The following is a 22680-nucleotide window of genomic DNA, read 5'->3' on the forward strand; positions in this document are numbered from 1 at the left end:
AAATCTGAGAAGTGCCTTAACCAGCGACAGACTGCACGACCACAGCCTGGCGAAGGAGACTCTCATCGTCTGGGGGCGGGAAGGTATATATAGACACAGACTTTGCATCCATCTTTCCAGCGTGTGTGAGGCAGAGCAGCGCCTGTGGAAAAATACCACAGTAGCCTCCAGCTGGGGTGGCCTTAGGTCAGACATAGGAGGTTGGCAGGAGGGGGGGAAGGTCAGGAGAAGCCCCAAAGCTGAGCTCAGGGTAGGATGACAAAAGCCCTTTGTGTTTGTGTTCTGTGCAGCGCTGTCATAGTCATCGGACTCAGCAAGGGAACAGGAGGTTGGTTAGAGGCAAGACCTCAAGATAGAAGGGCCAAAAAGCAATAGAGAAAGGGGGATGTAGGGTTGCAGGGAGCACACCTCAATCTCCCTGGACCACAGGACCTATAACACCAGACCACACTGGCTAGGGTGGTGTGAGGCCTGTGGAGATGGGTCAGTAGGGTTCATGCCTGGGTCCAGGCTAACATGAACTGACAAGGAATCTTGTTGATCTAGCCTGCTCTGACCCAGAGGGATAGGGTGAGGGTTATTCTCATTTCCAGAAATCCGATTGGTGCCGTGTAAGGTGCAACCCACCCAGGCCTGAACATTTGCCAGGCCCCAGAATCCCACAGAGACCCATAAGAACACAAGGTTTTTGGTGTTTTGGGTTTTTTTTTTTTTGGTTTAGGGGATATTTTTTTGTTTTGTGGGTGTTGTTTCTGTCTGTTTGTTTTGAGGCAGGGTCTCATTATGTAGCCCTAGCTAGCTTAGAACTCGCTATGTAAAGCAGGCTGGCTTCCACCTCACAGAAATCTACCTGCCTCTGCCACCTACTGGGATCAAAGGCATGTGCTACTGCTCTGGGCACATATCCAGGAGTCTTACAACTCAACTGAGCTCAGCCTAAGGACTCAAGAAAGAGTATGTATGATCCGGCCGCCAGAGAGATGACTCAGCAGTTAAGAGCACTGACTGCTCTTCCAAAGGTCCTGAGTTCAATTCCCAACAACCACATGGTGGCTCACAACCATTTATAATGAGATCTGGTGCCCTCTTCTGGCCTGCAGTAGTTACAGGCAGGCAGAATAGTGTATACATAATAAACAAACAAACATAAATAAGAAAGAAATGATATGTATGATCCTGAGTGTAGCATCTGTCTACAGCATCCAGCAAGCTAAGGACCACACTACTATTGTTTTCTCACGATGATCTGAAAAACCCAAAATATAAGGGAGCCCACAGGGCCAGCACTAAAAAAGAGATTACCAGGCCTGTAGTGACACAGTATCCAAGCCCTGGGGATGACAAATAAAAGTGTTCATGTCACTTTAGAGTATCACAGAGCCCATGCTGGATTTAAAAGGTAGGCTCACTTTGTCTCAGAATTAGTTGGCTGCAGGAACCTGGACTGATGAGACCCTACAAAGGACACCCATTTGGCCCAAGGTGGCCCTGAGCTCACCATGGCTGGGACTGATGACACACTGAGCCACTAGCCCAGGAAGAGCCCCAGTACAGGTGAGCCTAGGAAGGGCGGGGTGGGGTGGCTGGCTGCTCTCCTCAGACAGGCAGGATGTGGAAGACAGGAAGGTGAGGCTGAAGGAGTGTGGAGAGAAGAGGATCGGGCACCAAGGAGCCTGCCAGCTTCGGGCTGCTGCAGGCCGCCTGCTGCTGTGGGCTGAGTGCTACTTGGCTGTGCCCAGTTGGAAGGTGCTGAGAGGAGGCGCTGCGGCTGCTGTGCCAGCTGAGACTGAGGAGGAAGTGGGAAGAGGAGGCAGAGTGGGCACAGGGCCCTGGCACAGCAAGAGCAGACTCCCCCAAGAGGCCTGGCACCAGGACAATCCATTGCCAAGGCATGAATAATCCAGGGAGGGAGGAACCAAGAAACAGTACCCCGACTTCACACTCCCAGCCCCCATCATGCCCAGGGCAGGGCATGTGGGGCTAAGGATTTACAGACCTCAAGTGAGAGGTGCCCAGCCCTGGACTGACAGAGAGCGGGCTCCGCCCAGGCTGGTGATCTCTAGTCCCAGGGGTAGGAGCCTTTTCCAGCCACAGATCCTGGGGCAGGTGTTCTGACTGCATGTGTGTCCCCTGCCCGAGGCAGGCTGGAGCAAGAGCTGGAGACAGTGACACAGCGTCTCAGTCCCCACCTTCACCCAAGGTCTAACTTCGGCTGGCCCTAGGAGCAGATAAATATCCCAGCTGTTGGGGTAGATGAGGGGTCTTGTTGGAGGACACTGAGCAAGAAGGACACCAACCTCCTCTCCAAGAAAGGGGAGACATCTTTTGTTTGGTTTTTGTTGTTGTTTTTTCAAGACAGGGTTCCTCTGTGTGGCCTTGGCTGTCCTAGACTCACTTTGTAGACCAGGCTGGGCTTGAACTCACAGTGATCCACCTGCCTCTGCCTCCCAAGTGCTGGGATTAAAGGCGTGTGCCACCATGCCCAGCACAAGGGGAGACATTTTTAAGATATATATTTTGTTGTTGTTGTTTTGTTTTGTTTTTCAAGACAGGGTTTCTCTGTGTAGCCTTGGCTGTCTTGGACTCACTTTGTAGAGCAGGCTGGGCTTGAACTCACAGTGATCCACCTGCCTCTGCCTCCTGAATCCTGGGATTAGAGGCGTGCGCCACCATTCCCGGCTTTTATTTTTTTTTAATGTTCGCGCACGCACAAGCGCGCGCGCGCACACACACACACACACACACACACACACACACGCCACATGTATATGGATGCCCTTGGAGACCAGACGGCATTGCTTTCTTCGGACCTGGAGTTATGAAACAGTTATGAACCACCTGAAGTGGGTGCTGGGAATAGAACTCTTGGCCTCCCCAAGTTTGTAACCACAGAGCAATCTCTCTAGCACCATTGTTGCTGTTAGTGTATAGATTGTTTATTGTTTAATTTCATTGTATATGTTTGTGGGGAGACAGTGTTCCCTCCTAGGCCAGAAGAGGAAATCAGATCCCTTGGCATTGGAGTTACAAGTGGTTGTGAGACACCCCACCTGGATGCAGAAAACAAAACGAGGGTCCTCTGGAAGAGTGCCATGCGCTTTTTCTTTTTTTCTTTTTACTCTATAGAGACAGGGTTTTGTTGGCTTTTCTATGGCCCACCGAGCTGAGCTGTGAATAATGACAAGGAGACGTTTATTTTTATTAAAAGCTTCAGGCGCTCTAGCTGGGCAGACGCTCAGCTGCTCTCACCCAACAATAATGGCCTGGCCTACTTCCTGCCTTATGGTCTACTACTTGCCATCTTGGTTTTTGGTTTTTTTATTTTATTTTATTTATTTATTTATTTTGGATTTTTCCAGACAGGGTTTCTCTGTGTAGCCTTGGCTGTGCTGGACTCACTCTGTAGACCGGGCTAGCCTCAAACTCACAGCGATCCACCTGCTTCTGCCTCTCGAGTGCTGGGATTACAGGCGTGTGCCACCACGCCCCGAGCAGCACGTGCTCCTCTTGACTACTGAGCTATTTCTCCAGCTCACTGTTCTGCTTTCCTTTGGAGACAGGGGCTTGCTATGTAGCCGAGGGTGTGATCTTGAACTCTCTCTCTCTCTCTCTCCCCCTCCTTTCTCTCTCTGTCATGGGCACCCCTCCCCCCTTTATCTCCTTCCCTGCCTTCTCTCTCTGCCCTCATGGCCCACTCACTCTATTCCTTCCCCCAGGCCCTCTCCTCCTTTGCCACGGTAAACCTCTTTTACACCAGACCTGTTGCATGGCTTAATCATATTTTACAACACTGATGACCTGAGTTTGATCCCTAGGACCCACATCTTGCGGGAGTGAACCCACAAATAGAACTCAGTAGATGGAGGGGAAAAGGGAGGGGGAGGAGGAGGAGAGCAGAGAGAGATAGACACGCTCAGGATCTCTCAGGGTGCTTTTTGTTTGTTTATTTATTGATTGATTTTGAAGACAGGGTTTCTCTGTGTAGCTTTGGCTGTCCTGAGACTATATTTGTAGACCAGGCTGGCCTCGAACTTACAGAGCTCCACCTACCTCTGTCTCTCAGAGTGCTGGGATCACTCTGCCACTAAGCCAGGCTTTCAGGGTGCTTTTCTAAATCCACCTCAGACATAGTCATATGACCTGAATTCTGCTGCTATGAAAACAGAAGGGAAGGGTCCCTTACTTATGTCAAGATACCAGGCCTTGCCAGGCATGGTGGCACACGCCTGTAATCCCAGCACTTGGGAGGCAGAGGCAAGCGAATCGCTGTGAGTTCAAGGCCAGCCTGGTCTACAAAGCGAGTCCAGGACAGCCAAGGCTACACAGAGAAATCCTGACTTGAAAAACAAACAAACAAATAAATAAATAAAAGATACTAGGCCTCTGCAGTTACATAAAGCAGGCTGGGGACCCATTCCAGGCTCTGGAAGTCCCCAACAGAAAAGCCAAGGCAAGCCAGGCGTGGTGGCGCACGCCTTTAATCCCAGCACTCGGGAGGCAGAGGCAGGCAAGTCTCTGTGAGTTCAAGGCCAGCCTGGTCTACAAAGGGAGTCCAGGACAGCCAAGGCTACACAGAGAAACCCTGTCTTGAAAAACAAAAAAACAGCCGGGCGTGGTGGCGCACGCCTATAATCCCAGCACTCGGGAGGCAAAGGCAGGCGGATCGCTGTGAGTTCGAGGCCAGCCTGGTCTACAAAGTGAGTCCAGGATGGCCAAGGCTACACAGAGAAACCCTGTCTCGAAAAAAAAAAAAAAAAAAGAAAAACAAAAACAAAAACAAAAGAATTCAACATTTGAGGTCTCCTACATAGCAAGACCCCTGTCTCAAACAACACAAGAGCCAGATAGCCCAGCACCAGGCACACACCTGTAATCCCAGCACTCGGCGAGGCAGAGGCAGGTGGATCTCTGTGAATTCGAGACCACCCTGACCTACAAAGCGAGTCCAGGACAGCCAAGGCTACACAGAGAAACCATGTCTTGGAAAAATAAAAACAACAAGAGCTGGGCACGGTGGTACATGCCTTTAATCCCACGGTGTGTGAGAAAACTCTTCCAGAGAAAACAGAACAAACATGTACTCACCCCAGACTGGGAACCTAAGACAGTCCAGAGTCTAGATAACACCAATATCCAACTTGGTGAGGAAATCAGCTTTTACGGAACTGTGGGTGAGAGCTTACTCATAGGAGCGTCTCACCAAGGTGCACCCCGGCACGGGTGGCAGCTCACAAAGCCGGGAACCTGGAGCATACTGCACAGGCTGCAGGCTGCTCAGCGGGTTGGAGAGCGCCCTCTCGCGGTGCCTCAGTTAGTCTAGACCCTTCTGGGCAGCTCGGCCGGGTTTCTGCCTCTTCCAGGTAAGCTGGACTGGTCTCAGGAGTTTCTCCTTTGCTGCTCAGCTCCACTCCTTTAAGAGAGACTCTCCGCTTTCATTGTTCACTGGGGGGGGGGGGGGGGGGGGGGGGGGGAGGGCAGAGGGACATGGCACTAGTGAATCTGGTCGGTTTCAGGGACTTCCTGAAGCCATTTTTAGTTGTTTACCTTGCTTTGGGGGGGGGGGTTGTTTTGTTTTGTTTTAAGATTTATTTATGGCCAGGCTTGGTGGCGCACGCCTTTAATCCCAGCAGTCTGGAGACAGAGGCAGGTGGATCGCTGTGAGTTCAAGCCCAGCCTGCTCTACAAAGTGAGTCCAGGACAGCCAAGGCAACACAGAGAAACCCTGTCTCAAAAAAAACAAAAACAAACAATATTTAGCATTCTGTCTGCATGCCAGAAGAGGGCACTAGATCTCATTATAGGTGGCTATCATCCACCGTGTGGTTACTGGGAATTGAACTCAGGACCTTTGCAAGAGCAATCAGTGCTCTTAACCGCTGAGCCATCTCCCCAGCCCCCTTACCTCCCTATTTAAATAGCTTCTCTGCGGGATGAACTGTTACACTACATCAGCAGCTCCCCTCCCCTCTCCCCTAGAGAGAGGGGCCAGAAAATCTCTGTGAGTTCTAGGCCCTCCTGGTCTATATGGCAAATTAAACTTACTGTAAGTGATGTCAGAGTCAAGGGAGGGTTAGAGATGTACCTCAGGGGTGCTTTGCTTGCCTAGCATGTGCAAGGGCCCAGGTTCGATTCCTCCCCGACCCTGAAGAAAGAGCTGAGGGAAGAAAGTAAGAAAAGATAGAGGAGAAAGGGGGTGGGGGCACCGGTGTTGGATGTCACACAAAGATCAGATGGACCAAGATGTCCTTTGGTATTGGTGAGTCCTTCTGTGGGAGAGCAGCCCTTCTGTGGGGGGGGGGGGGGAGGACAGCCCAGCCGTGCAGGCATGCCTCTGTGGAACTTAGAGGTATGAGGGACCGAGACGGGAGGGCTGGAAAAGAACTCAGAAACTAGCACCCTCACAGTGGCAAGTTAGGGGTGGCTGAGGGGCTGACGAGTTTGAGCAGGATGACTGAGAAAGTGAGGTCCCAGAGGGGTGGGACATACAGGGAGGATTTGTGGTCCTCAGCAGGCTCCTATGTGTTTCCATGTACACACTTGCATGCATGCAAGCACACACAAGCGTGCACGTGCGCGCGCGCGCACGCACACACACACACACACACACACACACACACAGACTCACAGGACTGAGGAGCAAACGTGCCTGGCGGAGTGTAGCCTGGCAGCTGTGAAGAAGATGACGTTCTCCACGAAGTGGGCAACTAGTTACTAGTTTGTTTTTTCTGGTCTTTTTGTTTTGTTTTGTTTTGTTTTGTTTTTCGAGACAGGGTTTCTCTGTGTAGCCTTGGCCATCCTGGACTCACTTTGTAGACCAGGCTGGCCTCGAACTCACAGCGGTCCGCCTGCCTCTGCCTCCCGAGTGCTGGGATTAAAGTGTATGTTTTCTCTTTAAGATGTATATTATTATGCCGGGCACGGTGGTGCACGCCTTTAATCCTAGCACTCGGGAGGCAGAGGCAGGCAGATCCATGTGAGTTTGAGGCCAGCCTAGTCTACAGAGTGAGTTCCAGGACAGCCAAGGCTAACATAGAGAAACCCTGTCTCGAAAAAAACAAAAACAAAAAGAAATAAAGAAGCCTTTCCTCTGCAAGTTGCTTTGGTCACGGCAACGGAAAGCCAACTAGAAGAAGCATCAAGTACTCTTAACTGCTGGATCACCTCATCCGGTCCCTTCTGCTCCCGCTTCCACGCCTGTTGAGATGTTTCCCATGAAGCTCTGGCTGGCCTAGAGCTTAGCATGTGGACCAGCCTGGTTTAAAGCAGGGCAATCTTCTGCCTCCCAACTGCTGGAATTATAGGTGTGTGGGTCTGAGCACCACATACCTGGCTAATTAGACAAATTTTGTTAATTAGATGGATTAGCCAGATAGTTGGATTATGCTAAACTGTGTTAACTTTCCTTTTGTTGTTGTTGTTGTTGTTGTTTTTCCAGTTAGGGTTTCTCTGTGTAGCCTTGGTTGCTATGGACTCTGTAGACCAGGCTGGCCTTGAACTCACAGCAATTCTCCTCGTTCTGCCTTCCGAGTGCTGGGATTAAAGGCTCAAACCAAGCCACCACACCCAGTTTCTTCTTCCTCTTCTTTTTTAAGATTTATTTATTTATTGTATATGAGTGCTTTATCTGCAGAAGAGGGCATTAGATTACATTATAGATGGTTATGAGCCACAATATGGTTGTTGGGAATTGAACTTAAGACCTTTGGAAGAGCAGTTAAATTCCTGTAACAAAGAAGACAGTGGCTTGGGAGCCCTTTTCCTAAGTGCCTCTTGCCTTTCTCAGTCTCCTAATGCTTGAACTCAAATCTCTGTTAAAACTATACTTTAAGGGCCCGGAGAGATGGCTCAGAAATTAAGAGCACTGGCTGCTCTTTCAAAGGTCATGAGTTCGGCCAGGCGTGGTGGGTGGTGCATGCCTTTAATCCCAGCACTCAAGAGGCAGAGGCAGGTTGATCGCTGTAAATTCAAGGCCAGCCTGGTCTACAAAGCTAGTCCAGGACAGCCAAGGCTTCACAAAGAAACCCTGTCTCAGAAAAAACATAACAAAACAAAACAAAAAACCTCAAAAGTCATGAGTTCAATTCCCAACAACCACATAGTGGCTCATAACCATCTATAATGAGGTCTGGTGCCCTCTTCTGGCCTGCAGGTGAAACATTGTATACATAATAAATAAATAAATCTTAAAAAAAAAAAAACCAATGCCAGGTGGTGGTGGTGCCTTTAATCCCAGCACTCAGGAGGCAGAAGCAGGCAGATTGCTGTGAGTTCAAGACCAGCCTGGTCTACAAGGTAAGTGAGTCCAGGACAGCCAAGGCTACACAGAGAAACCCTGTCTCAAAAAAACCAAAAACAACAACAACAAAACCCTATACTTTAGGCAGGTGTAGGTGGCCTCATAGGATCAGGAATTCAAAGTCATTTTTTGCTGCATTTAGAGTTTAAGACCAGCCTGGGCTATAGGAGACCCATCTCAGAGCAAAGCAACAAATATGGCTCATAAAACCAAGTGTGGTGCAAATGCCTGTAATCTCCGGCACAAAGGCTGAATAATCACTGCAAATTCAAGGCCAGTCTGGGCTTCGTATCAACTTCTAGCCAAACCAAGGTTGTATATAGGGAGACACTGTTTTAATAAACTGAAATTAAAAAGACAGGTCCTTAAAGAATGTGAAGTTTCTACCCCCAGTTCCCAGTGAACAAGAGTCTGTTGGGACTCTGTTGTCAAGGCCACTTAGAGACTCCAGCTCTTTCCGTGTGCCACCGTACGGTACTGCCCTCTGGGGCACTCTCCTGGTCTCATGACCAATCTTGGGTGATTGCCATGCTGGGGTTTGCAAGCCAGAAGGCAAAAGGGCATAGTCAGGCTGAGAAAGTACACAGTACTGCCCCCTGCAGCCCATTGATGAGAATGCAGCCACATGGCCACATCTGACTGCAAGGGGGCTTAATGAAGGTGTACCCTGGACAGTCCTGAAGAAGCATTTGCTGGTGGACAGTTAGCAGTGGCCTCAGGGTAACCCTACATCCCTCCCCACTCGCTGGTCCCCTGATGTCCTCAGGGTTCAGTCCTTGGCCCCTCCTCTCTCTACTCACATCTCGGGGCTGTTCTTTTTAGACAGGGTCTTTCTGTGTAGCCTTGGCTGGCCTAGACTTGCTTTGTAGACCAGGCTGGCTTCGAACTCACAGTGATCCATCTACCTCTGCCTCCGAGTAGTGCTGGGATTAAAGCCGTGTGCCACCATGCCCTGCCCCTGGGCTGGCTATTCTTGCCCAGTTCTGTACCGATGATCCTATCAGCCTCCCTCCGACTACGTCACCAATAAGTGGCTGACCTTCCTGGGCACCTGGACCAGATCTTGGGGCCCAGCAGGACTCCAATCATCCTGACCCACATGGCAACATAAGAGCCAAAATGATGGAGTCATTTCCAGGGAGTAGGCCCCAGGGGAAATGCTGTGCACCAAGGCTCTGATGGGGACCAGACAGTAAAGCTAGTCATGGGAAACTGTGTCATCTTCAGTCTTGCCTGCTCCCCCACCCCCCCACCCTACCCCACCACCACCACCACCAAGACCATCGCCACCTGTGCCTGCCCCCTCCCCACCTCCCCTTCACTCCACCCCACCCACCCTACCACCCACCCTACCCCACCATCACCACCCGTGCTCGCTCCCTCCCCACCTCCTGTGTCCGCCATGCCCACTTCCATCCGCACCCCTGCCGGGACGGGACCCCCAAGCCTGCTAAGCAGGTGCTTTAGCTCCCTCTTTTTCCTAAGTGCTTAGGCTCTGGGTGATGTTGTCATTTCTTGTCTGTCACTGAGATAAGTACCGTGGCCAAAAGCAGCTCAGGGAAGGAAGGGTTTATTTCATCTTGCACGTTCAGGTCAAGGTACAGCATTAAAGAAAGTCAGGACAGGAAGAAAAGAAACCACGGAGGAATGCCGCTTGTTCAGCCAGCTTTCTTTCTTTCTTCTTTCTTTCTTTCTTTTTTTTTTTTTTGGTTTTTCGAGACAGGGTTTCTCTGTGTGTAGCCTTGGCCATCCTGGACTCACTTTGTAGACCAGGCTGGCCTCGAACTCACAGCGATCCGCCTGCCTCTGCCTCCCGAGTGCTGGGATTAAAGGCGTGCGCCACCACGCCCGGCTTTTTTTTGTTTTTTTTTTGTTTTTGTTTGTTTGTTTTTGTTTTTGTTTTTCGAAACAGGGTTTCTCTGTGTAGCTTTGGCTGTCCTGGACTCACTTTGTAGACCAGGCTGGCCTCGAACTCACAGTGATCCGCCTGCCTCCCGAGTGCTGGGATTAAAGGCATGCGCCACCACGCCTGGCATCAGCCAGCTTTCTTTTCTTTCTTTTTGTTTTGTTTTTTGTTTGTTCATTTTATTTATTTATTTATTTATTTTTATTTTTTGGTTTTTCGAGACAGGGTCACTGTGTAGCCTTGGCTGTCCTGGACTCACTTTGTAGGCCAGGCTGGGCTTGAACTCACAGTGACCTGCCTGCCTCTGCCTCCCAAGTGCTGGGATGAAAGGCGTGCACCACCACGCCCAGCTGTTTGTTCTTTTTTTGTTTGGTTGCTCATTTTTTGAGACAGGGTTTGTCTACGTAACAAGAGCCCTGGCTATCCTGGACTAGCTCTGTAGACTAGGCTGGCTTCAAACTCACAGAGATCGACCTGTCTCTGCCTCCCTGTGTACAGGACTTAAAGGTGTGTACCACCACATCCTGTTTAGCTAGCTTCCTTTCTTTTTATTTATTTTTTTTATTTTATATACATGAGTGCATCAGTATAGATGGTTGTGAGCTACCATGTGGTTGCTGGGAATTGAACTCAGGGCCTCTAGAAAAGCAGACAGTGCTCTTAACCACTGAGCCATCTCTTTAGCCCCCAGCTAGCTTTCTTATACAGCCCAAATCCATCTGCCTAGGGATAGTGCTGCCAACAGTGGGCTGGACCCAACCATACTAACTAATCATCAAGCAAGCAAACCTCTTAGCAACGAAGGCACAGGCGGATCTGCTCTGAGCAGTTACTCCACTCAGGGTCTCTCTTCCCTGGTGACTCTAGCTTATGTCATGTTGGTAAAAACAAAAACAAAAACAAAAAACTAACCAGCACAGATAACCAACCTACTATGGGTGTCACAAAATTCACTGACTTTAGGTGGCAATGCTGAGCTCAGAGAGAGTAAGCCACTGAGTCAACAAGCGTATCTGTAGAGTAACCGTATCCTAAGGAAGGACCACAGCCAGGCATGGTGGCGCACGCCTTTAATTCCAGCACTCAGGAGGAAGAGGCAGGCGGATCTCTGTGAGTTCGAGGCCAGCCTGGTCTACAAAGTGAGTCCATGATAACCAAGGCTACTCAGAGAAAGCCTGTCTTGGGGGGTTGGGGGGAAGGGACCACATGACCGGCTTTTCCTGGGCTACTACAGGGTCCTGGTCTAGGCACACACCCTGTGTCATTGCGGCTCTGGCATAAAGCTATGTCTTCTAGAACCAAACTCCCCAAAGGTGTTCTCTGACTTCCACGTGTTCCAACACCATGGCAGGCATGTAAGTCCCACTACACACACACACACACACACACACACACACACACACACACACACACAGAGCGCTTAGACTAAACCAGGTATAGTGGTACAGGACTTTCATACCAGGTCTTGGGAGGCAGTCAGGCAGACCTGTGAGTTCCAGACCTGACCTGCCCACACGATGAGTTTCAGACCAGCTACTGGATAAAGAGACCCTGTCTCCAAAAACAAAGGCGCCTAGAACAATGCATGGCTCCCAGCAAGAGAGATAACAGCTATCCGGAGAAAAAACAGTCAGGCCAACTAGGGGGAAAAAAACTCCCCTGCACAGGCTGTGTGACCTCAGGCAAATCAATTAGCTTCTCCCAGTGCCATTTCCTCCTCGTGGAGCAGATACTTTTATTGTTTCAAAAGCAAAAGAAGGCATGCCTGGCATTTGACATCAGCCTTGAGTTCTCGGGAGCACAGGCTATGTGAAATCATCGCCGTTACTCAGTGGCCTCCCTCCCCTCCAGGCCAGCAATGCAAGGCACTAAACTGCTTTTGAGAATTAACCCTGCTGGTGCTAGCAGACAGTGGCATCTTGTGGGAAAACTCTGGAACTGCAGCTTGGCAAAGCACTTCTCCGAACTCTGCTGGGGTGGGGGGTGGGATGGGGTTGCTTGGAATACCCACTCAAGATCGAACAAGCATTTATTAACTGCCTTCAGTGTACAGGGAGCTGATCGAAGACCTAGAATAAACAAAGCAAGAGAAACTAGACAACTACATGGGAAAGTGGGAAAAAAAATCCCATGGAGATCTGTGTGTGTGTGTGTGTGTGTGTGTGTGTGTGTGTGTGTGTGTGTGTATTTTTTTGGTTTTTGGTTTTTTGAGACAGGGTTTCTCTATGTAGCCTTAGCTGTCCTAGACTCACTTTATAGGCCAGTGTGGCCTCGAACTCACCGCTATCTACCTGCCTCTGCCTCCCGAGTGCTGGGATTAAAGGCATGTGCCACCACACCCGGCTTGGTGGTGCACGCCTTTAATCCCAGCACTTGGGAGGCAGAGGCAGGCAGATCTCTGGCCAGCCTGGTGTACAAAGCGAGTCCAGAACAGCCAAGGCTAACACAAAGAGACTCTGTCTCGAAAAACCAAAAATAAATAAATAAATAAAATAGTGTCTGCTCTTCCAAAGGACCCAGGTTCAATGCCCAGCACCTACAAGGCAGCTCACAACTGTCTGTAACTCTAGATCCAGGTGATCTGATGTCCCCACAACAATGCACATAAAATAATTTTTTTTTTTTAATTTTTAAAAGAAAGAAGAAAACCAAAACAACAAAATAAAATAAAGAATAAGGGTGATTTGGATCTTGAGACCTGAGGGGATACAGGGGAAATAAACAGTTGAGTTAGAATTGTTCTGGTCAAGGGGTCAGGTCTTGTGGAGGTGATGGGGAGAAACAGAGACCAGCAACCAGGGTGGAGACTGGACCAGGACTGATGCAGGAAGAGTGACAATAGGCAGAAGAGTTGTCAGTGTCCACCTGGAGAGATACAGAACCCAAGGAGAGGAGAAAAGACCCCCGGCACCGCAAGAGAGCCTTAATGAGTACTTAGCTGATGAAAGGTACCACTGCACATCACAGGACCCTGGAGAAAGTAAGGGGGAGATAGATTTGGGACCTCAGGAGTGAAGCAGGCATCAGGAATGTCCAGCAGTGAGTGTCAGAGGTCACAGAAAAGCCAGAGGATGAGAAAGGGAGGGGTTATTGGATATGTGGGTGTGGCTGTCACCCCTGACTCTCACAAGGGAGAATGTCAAGGGCAGAAGTCAGGCTGCCAACAGATTAAAGGGCAAGGGGCAGAGGGCGTGGAGGCCGCTGAGATTGGCAGGGGAAGGGAGGAGGTGGGAAGGAAGCAAGGAGGATGGTCTGGGGGCACTGTGGAAACTCTGGAAAGGGAGGACCAGGAAAGCCGGTGGGGGGGGCGAAGGGCTTTGTGTGGAAACCCTCGAGGACTGAGGTGGAAGTGGTGGTACACCTCTGAACCCTAGAACGCAGGAAGCTTCTGAAGCAGGAAGATCCGAGTTTCAAAGCCAGATTTGGGAACATAGTGAGTTCATAAGCCTGGGCTGCAAGAAAGTTTGTCTCAAAGAATGAATGAGCAGGGGCTGGAGAGATGGCTCAGCGGTTAAGGGCACCGACTGCTCTTCCAGAGGTCCTGAGTTCAATTCCCAGCAACCACATGGTGGCTCCCAACCATCTATAACATGATCTGATGCCTTCTTTGGCAGATAAAGCACTGATATACAATAAATAAAATAAATAAATCTTTTAAAAAAAAAAAAAAGAATGAATGAGCAAACGAACAAACACCTTGGTAAGAAGCCAAGAGCCGTGATGTCGTCATCTCCAACAAACTGGAAGGGAGCAAGCATGGGGGTGCCCCTGCTCACTTCCCCTACCCCTTCTTGGGGTTCTGATGCCTGGAAAGGGAGAGAAACGGTAACATCCTCAAGGACAGCCTGGGAGAAGCAAGGGCCCTTTCCACGGAGGGGCTGCTGTGGTCCTAGTTGGGGATCTGTGTGCACGCCACGCTGTATGTTTCCTCAGCAACTTTCCTTTCTCAGGACTGTTCTGTAGTAGGCTGAGTGGTTGGACCCCCAGAGATACAGCCTAACCCTCAAGAAGCTGTGAACATGGCTTTCCTTAGAAAAGAGGTTCTTAGCCAAGTGAGCGTGGTGGTGGTGCACGCTGCCTTTAATCCCAGCACTCGGGAGGAAGAGGCAGGCAGATCATTGTGAGTTCGAGGCCACCCTCGTCTACAAGTGAGTCCAGGACAGCCACGGCTAACAAAGAGAAACCCGTGAAACACACTTGCGGTCCTTGCACATAAGAGACAGAGGCAGGAGGATCACAGCAAGTTTCAATTCACCCATCAAGGGCTATGTAGTAAGACCCTGTCTCAAAACAGTAGGAGTGAGTTTGGAGTCACACAGTCAAACAGAGGTTGAGTTCTGGGTGGATTCTAAAGTCAATGACAAATGCCCTCCGGACCAGAGAGGTCTCCAGAACAGGAGGTAGGGACCGCCTAGGGCCATTAGAAGCTGGAAAGCAAGGAAGGGACTCTCCCCTAGAGCCTTAGGAAAAGCAGAGCCCCAATGCTGTTACTTTATCCTGTCCTGTTCAAGTTTGAGTAGGGGGGGAAAAAATCCCTGCTTAAAACCATCACTGCTGTTAATTTGCTGTGGTAGACCTAAAACCAAATTCTGTTCCCTACTCTATAAAAGGTCTCGAAGTTTCTAGGGATGCTTGGAGCGCTGAGACTTTGCCCAGAGGGAAGTTCTAGGTCTGACCAAAAGGTGTCATGTGGAGAACAAACCCTCTCCAAGCTAGGTGTCTTGATCGACAAAGAGAAATGCTGTCTCAAAAAACAAGAGAATAAACACCTTCCAGTGTGAGCCGGGTGTGGTGCCGCACGCCTTTAATCCCAGCACTTGGGAGGCAGAGGCAGGCGGATCTCTGTGAGTTCGAGGCCAGCCTGGTCTAAAAAGCAAGTCCAGGACAATCAAGGCTACACAGAGAGACCCTGTCTTGAAAAACTAAAAAAAAAAAAAAAAAAAAAAACCTTCCAGTGTGCGGGTGTGTGTGAGGTGGGGGTGGGGGTGGGGGAATCTACCCAGTCCTTCCTGTCCCTTTGCCCAGAGCTGAGCTCTCTCTGCCCCCAACTCCAGGCAGGCTAAAAAGCACAAATCCCATCCCAGCACTCCACCAAAAGCAAAGGCACTTAACTAGTGGTGGTGGGGGAGGGCTGCTTGTCCCAACTTCTCCCCTCTTTAGAGTGTTTTTCCCTTCTCCCCAAATCTGCCTTTTTACCTTTCTGGCAGGCAGATGACAGATATCCCTGAGCGCCATCCGAAGCACTCTCCCACCCCTCCTTTCCCCCTCCCCAGGACACAGCTGGAGGGGGGAGGGGAGGTCAGCAGGGTTCATAAAGGGCAGATGTTAAGGAAAGAGAGAGCTCAATTGCCCACCCACCCCATTCTTCCCCTCCAGACACCCAGGGAAAGGGGACATCTCAGAAAACACTTTCAAGGTCCAGTTTTCCCCAAGGATCTTCTCTTGGCAAAATATAAACCTTTTACAAAGCGTCCTTCCCTAGTGTCACGTGGGCGCTGTCCTCCCTTGCCCCATCGACGGACGCGGTGTGATACTCCTTTTCCAGAGAGAGAAACAAGGCCTCCTAGATCCCCTAATTGGTGGGCAGATCTCAAAGCACCCCTGAACCTGACTGCCCAGTGAAGAGAAGGCCACTCCACCCCTCTGCCTCAAGGAGTCAGTCCTGACCCGGGTGTGGTCCAAGCCTAGTTCCTCTCTGCCTGCAAAACAGAACCTCTGACCCCAAACCTAATCCCCAGGCCCAGCCCCCTCTGATCCATCAGATCGCTGACAACTCCCAAAATCCCTGAGGCTAGGGAGAAAAAAACCCCGCTTAAGGTAGCATGCCCAGCCCAGGTTCCCTCCAACCCCCAGAGGCCATGAGTCTGGCCTTCCTGCAGCTAGCTTTGTACCCACTGAGTTAAGGGCCCCAGTTTGGATGTCAGGCTATTTGTCTAACTATCCCCCCATCCCATCCAAAAATTGGGGACGAAGACTTCGAAAGACGACTTGTTTGGTCTGATTTTATTGATTTCTTCCATCTTCCATTATTTTCCCAAGGAGTTTTTGGCCCCTTCCCCAGGTAAAACCAGCCTTGGGCCCGCACAACAGGGCCCTCTGCCCTCCTCTAAATGTGAGGAGGAAACTGGGACTGGAGGAGGTCTCTTCCACCCACCGAACGTTATGGCAAAAGGAAACCCCAAAACTCGACAAAAAGGTACAATCGGCTACAGCCTGAAACTCTCACTAACAGGAGAATCACCTGAACATGGGGGTGGGGCGGGGGAGGGCTAGAAAAAGGAGATGTAAAGGGTTAAAAGTCTGGGCAGTGGGGGTGGGGGATACCCCCAGGGAGCTGTCAATCACCCCCCACCCCCTATAGCCCACACACCCTTAAGCAGGCCCGCAAACTGCTGGGAACAACAGGTTTGTCCGTCTTCAAGGTCCGTCCCTCTGTCCCTTTCTTTTGGTCTCTGGGTAGTAGCCGATTTGCTGCCCTGGGGTGAAGGCCCCAGCTGGACCGCAGAGACCGGGGCTGGCCGTGCAGCTTTCTACCGGCTTTCGCGGACGCTAGTCCTGGGATCTTCTGCAAAGATGAGTAAAAGGCAATATCACCCGGATCTCTCAGGTGTTTGAAGATCACTGTCATTTGAGGTCTCTCGGCCCACAGCCCGTAAAACGCAGAGCAAAGGAAAACAGACAAATTTGAGGATCGAGGCAATCAGTCTGCCCGGGGCCCCATCTTGTCCCCAGGTAGAATAAGTCGGGCGCTCAGAGTTCTTCCAAGTTGACCCACCAAGATTTGAGACCCGGTGGCTCGGGGACAGCGGGCCCTCCCATCTGCCACCTCCACAGTGGGTGGGCAGGCGGCGGCTTTGCGTCTCCCTGGAGGCGAAGCGAGGAAGCCGGCCCTAAGTCTCCGTCCTCTTCCACCACCAGGGCTGGGGTACAGGGAAAGCAGTCGAGGAGGCTGAAGGTGCTAGAAGTGGGCAGCGTCGGGGCGGGCCGGCGGGGCTGCATGCTCCGCGGGGGCGGCGCTGGCCGCCGGCGTTTCTTGGCTGCTCCCCGTGCTTTGGCTGCCGACCGCTCCGGCCCTCGGCGCAAACTTGGAGTGTCCAGAGCGAAGCCCTTCGCGTAACACCAAAGTTTCGAGCGGCGGATCAGGCGATTGAAATGTTCCTGGCGGAGATCATTGGGCGCGTCCGGCGCTGCGTCTGCCGTCGAGGGGCTGAGCGCGGGTGCCTCAGGCGCGGCCGGCGCAGGGTCTTCACCCTCGGCAGCCTCGGAGCCCAGCACAGGCTGCTCGAGAGGCGCAGGCTCCGGGGAGAGGCCCGCAGGTGGCGGCGGAGGCTGGGAGCTGGGCTCGAGAGGTTGGCTGCTAGCTGCATCAGGCTGGGACTCCAGATCCCGGGATGGCTTGGGCGGGGACCAGGCGGAGCTGGTCGGAGATTCCCGAGGACTCTGGGGAACAGGGCAGCGGCCGGTAGGTGCGCAGAAACCAGCGCCGGAGTGCGGGAAGCCGCCTCCGCCTTCTTCCTCCTCTCCTCCGCCTAGGCACACCGCGACGTCTGCATCTTCGCGGGCCGGGGAGGTCACGTCGCTTGGTCCCCCGAGGTGCTTCAGGCAGTCCGCGACCGGGCCGCCTGTGCATGGCGAGGCCCGGGGGCCCAGCAGCACCGGGGTCTGCGGCGCCAGCTCTCCAGGCCCCAGGCCCAGGGCGGACGGCCGGGGTTTGGCGAGGGCGCAGAAGGCGAGGGCACGCAGGCACAGTGGGGAGAACTCTGGGGTCCCCCGTCGCGGCTTCCGGGTCGTGGGCGAGCAGGGCGACCCCCGCGGGGACGCGGGCACTGCCAGGCGGGGAGGAGGACACAGAGTCTCCATGGAGCAGCCTTGGGGGTCGCCCACTGAGGGGGCCCTGGTCCCAACGGCGGGATGCCCCGGCGGCCCGATGAGTCCGCGGGCCAAGGGAACATCGCCCCCCGTCGACGGGGAGGTCTGTGTTCACGGGCGCCCCGGGACCACCACCCAGGGCCCGCGGCGGCGATCCGGCTCTCTCTTCGGTCTCGTCACGCGGCCCTCGCGGCGGCCGGACTCCTGGGTCCCCGCGCGTCCCCGGCACGATCAGTCGCTCTTCCTGTCGCCGCGTTCCCGGAGCGAGTCCCCCTCAACGCCGAAGCGGGTACAAACAAAGCAGCCGGCGCTCGCGGCCGGCGGGAAGGACCCCGGCCCGGCGCCCGGTGCCCGGGCCCAGCGGCGGGGAGGGCGCCTTCCGCCCTCTCGGCTTCTTTCTTCCCCGCTGGCTCCGGAGACCGCGTTATAGAGAACTGCCCCCTCGCTGCCCCAATACCAGCGCCGCGGCTGCGAGCCCGTCTCTGATTGGGCGCCTCTGTCGTGACGTCACGCAGACCCCACCCCTCGGGCGGCACGGCCCCCGTCCCCATTCCGCACACAGACACACACACGTGGACCCGGAGCTGAGGGCTGGAGGGCGGGGAGCAGGGGCGCGTGGGTCTTGGCGTGCGCGGGTGGAAGTGCGAGGGGCCAGACGCACCGCTCCGGGGTTTTACCTGGTCGCGGGTCCAGCCACTCGTTTTCCCCGTACCAGTCGCGGGTTTTCCGCATCTGTAAAATGGGAAAGTTTGTTTCTAACCTTCGGAAGCGTAATGGAGCTCCGTGAATTTACAGAGACAAGCTCAAAAGCCTCAGTGTGGAGGAAAAGGTTAAAACCCAGCGTCGGTAGCTTACGAGCTTGGCATAGCGAGGAATCTCACTGCTAAGCGTGTCCTGTGGTCTATGCTCAGGGCCCCTAAAATAGAGCCTGTCACTCAAAAACAAACAGAAACTCTTGTAAGAGTTAAGTGGTTAGGAGTTCGCTACGAATGTGCAAGATTCATCAGGAAAGAAAATTTGAAGGAGGGAAGCTTCGTCAGACCCACGGAAGACATTAATAAACTGGCTTCCTCGGTGCTTGTTTCCTTTTCTCGATGAAGTTGGGGAAGTACCCCACCTCTTAACGGAATTCCAACGCCCTGGCACAGTCAGAAGCCTCCAAATCCCAGGACTCTACACTCTGGATCCCGAGCAACCAGAATGGATGGGAAAGACCGAAGAAGACACAGACTCTTCTTACTCCCACAAAGAAAGAGCGAAGAATTCCCACGACACACTCTGATAATGCACACGCCTCTCACATCTCTCCCCCCTTTCTTCCTACACAGCACAGCCTACTCTTAGTCTGTGCCCAGGGCTGCACCGGAGCCCAGCGGCCGGGAGAGCATTCAGTCTTGATCACTACTCCATCCCTACCGCCCAAACTGCACAGTAAATAGGTGTGAATCAAGGAGTCCCTGGGCTGTTCACCACCCAGTCAGGTTGTTAGGGACAGCTGTTTTTCATGTACAGAAACACAGGAGACTTGTGTGGTAGCTCAGAGTAGAGGTAAAAAGAGACTGAGAAATACAGAATCCGCCCCTGCGCCAGGGCAAAAGAGCGGCTCTCCCTCTCTCCTAGACAGGGTCTCACCAATGTAGCCTATGCTAGCCTGGAACTCCATCCTCTTGCCTCAGTTCCTGAGAGCTACACTTAACAGGCATGCGCAATCGGTTTTTCTGTAACAGGACAAACCACGCAGCCTGCATCTCCCCCCCCCCCAAGCAGCGACAATAGAGACGCTGTTTTTCTAAATAACATCAATTAACACCTGGGTTGGGGGGGGCGGGCGGAGAAGGGATAGGATGGGTTCACACATGCACACACCCTGTCCTGGCCCAGAGTGGGACCTGAGGAAGGAGAGGGTTCAGTGTTCTGACCTTCAAATCTTTCGCGCCAGGTGTCCTCTAAAGGAGTAGAGCTCTAGCTCTGGGGCAGCCGTCATGAAGGGGATGGGTCCCTGGCGCCCTGCCAGGTCACCTGGTTGAACTGGATCTCACCTCCTCCAGGCTGCTGTGCCCATAAAACCCTGACTCCACCTTACACACACACACACACACACACACACACACACACACACACACACACACAGAGGAAAGTATGGAAGGCAAATGATCTGCACTAGGGGGGTAGCGGGAAGCCTTAGCAAGATGTTCTGGCTTGGTGGCAGAGGCATCTAACTCCCTGCTCTGAGAGCAGCCTAGGTCCACTGCAGGAGGCTAGCCTAGAAAGCTCCTTTCTCCTCCCTTTTCCTCTGGAGCCTCCCGAATTTGCAGCCCTGCACCGAGCCCCGTGTGGATCTCTGTGTGAATAAATCAGTGAATATTACGTAACGGTGCAGCTCACGGGCCTCTTCTTTCTCCGCTCCAAAAAGCTATCAGATCCCCAGACCTGAATTTAGGGTTTTAATGAAGAGGTTAGTGCTGTTAAAGAGTTCTGCCCTGGAGAAGAAATCCCCTCCACCTTCCCTTCCCAGAAGACTTGGACGCAGTTAAAAACACTGTGAGCGGTGGGCATATGACACAGCCGAAATGGCCTGGCATCAAGGCGCTGCCTTTTTCAGAAGACTTGGTGGGGCAGCTATGCAACCCTGAGAAGGACTGCCCTAGATGCTCGGTGTCTCAATATACCTTTCAGTAAAATGGGACAACTGTGGTTTTTCTCACAGCAGGGTTGAACTCTAACTAAGTGACCTGACCCTGCACCAATCCCCTCACGTGGGCTGGCCCAGCTGCTGCACTTCCTACAGGGAACGGTAGAGGGCGCTTGACCCCATCCTCCACCTCCCACAGGATGGGGGAGCTGCTCTCCATATAGAAACAGTATGGGGGTTGGGGAGTGAGGGTGGGCTGTGTCACACCACTCCAGAGGAAGGGACAAAAGAAATAGGAAGGGCCTCTGGCGGCTAGCCCAGAAGGCAGTCCTCCTTCCTTGCCCACCTAGTTCTTAACCAAGGCCCAAGGGGCCATATTCAAGGAATTTGAAGGGAGGGGCCTCCCAGGTTAAGCTAAAGATAAGACACAGAATAGCACGCCTTTAATCCCAACACTTGGAAGGCAGAGGCAGTTGGATCACTGGGAGTTCGAAGCCAGCCTGGTCTACAAAAGTGAGTCCAGGACAGCCAGGGCTATACAGAAACCCTGTCTCAAAAAACAAAAAACAAAAAACCAAATAAACAAAAGTTTGTATTCTTTATATTATTGTTTCTGTATGTGCATGCATGGCAACAGGTGCCACGTTGGTGCCTATGTTGAAGGCAGAGGATGACTTTGTAGAGTTGCAAAATAAATAAATATAATTAAAAAACAAAACAGAACAGTAGCAGTGGATCGCTGTGAGTTCGAGGCCAGCCTGGTCTACAAAGTGAGTCCAGGGCAGCCAAGACTACACAGAGAAACCCTGTCTCAAAAAAAACCAAAACCAAACAAACAAATGTAAATTCTGGCTGGGCAGTGGTAGCACACACCTTTAGTCCCAGTACTTGGGAGGCAGAGGCTGGTGGATCGCTGTGAGTTCGAGGCCAGCCTGGTCTACAAAGTGAGTCCAGGATGGCCAAGGCTACACAGAGAAACCCTGTCTCGAAAAACAAAACAAAACAAGAAAAACAACAAAACAGAACAGTTAGTCCAGGACAGCCAAGGCTACACAGAGAAACCCTGTCTCAAAAAAAGCAAACCAAGCCAAACCAAACCAAACCAAATAGCCATGGTGGGCCACACTCATAATCCCATCAGTCAGGAGATAGAGGTGAGAAACTCAGAAGGTGATGGTCATTCTCAGCTACATACATAGAAATTCAGGGACAAGTGGGCTACATGAGATTCTGTCTCAGGAACAAAATCCAATTTTATTAATAGGATATTACTTATGAGAATCCTTATCCTGACTTGCATTAACTCCTATTCCCAAGCCCAGGAGACCATCTACTCTGGATGTATAGAGTTCCCTCTCGGGCCATTTCTTTTTCTTCTTCTTCTTCTTCTTCTTCTTCTTCTTCTTCTTCTTCTTCTTCTTCTTCTTCTTCCTCCTCCTCCTCCTCCTCCTCCTCCTCCTCCTCTTCCTCCTCCTCCTCCTCCTTCTCTTCCTCCTCCTCTGTGTAGCCTTGGGCCTTGGCTGTCCTGGAACTCCCTCTGTAGACCAGGTTAGCCTCAAACTCACAGAGATCCTCCTGCCTCTGCCTCCCAAGTGCGGGGATCAAAGCATGCGCCACCACTACCCAGCTTGGGACTCTTCTTAGAAATGGGATTGTGGGGCCGGAGAGATGGTGCAGAGGTTAAGAGCAATTCCCAGCAACCACATGATGGCTCACAGCCATCTATAATGAGATCTGGTGTCCTCTTCTGGCCTGCAGGCATACACGCAGGCAGAATACTGTATACATAATAAATAAATCTTTAAAAAAAAAAAAAAAGAAAGAAAAGAGGAAGCTGGAAAGATGGCTCAGAGGCTAAGAGCACTGACTGATCTTCCAGAGGTCTTGAGTTCAATTCCCAGCAACCACAAGGTGGCTCATGACCATCTATAATGAGATCTGGTGCCCTCTTCAGATGTGCATGAAGACAGTGTACCC

At 52.0% G+C, this 22680-nt stretch overlaps 1 protein-coding gene across 1 annotated transcript; it reads right to left on the reverse strand.

The window, feature by feature from the left end:
- Positions 1–16559: 16559 nt before the first annotated feature.
- On the reverse strand, positions 16560–18392 carry Epop (elongin BC and polycomb repressive complex 2 associated protein). The gene has a single exon (XM_051158431.1). It carries the CDS (start codon positions 18060–18062, stop codon positions 16953–16955), a length of 1110 nt encoding a protein of 369 aa, XP_051014388.1. The 5' UTR covers positions 18063–18392; the 3' UTR covers positions 16560–16952.
- Positions 18393–22680: the final 4288 nt, after the last annotated feature.

The sequence above is a fragment of the Acomys russatus genome, chromosome 16, assembly GCF_903995435.1.
Source record: "Acomys russatus chromosome 16, mAcoRus1.1, whole genome shotgun sequence".
Classification (NCBI taxonomy): domain Eukaryota; kingdom Metazoa; phylum Chordata; class Mammalia; order Rodentia; family Muridae; genus Acomys; species Acomys russatus.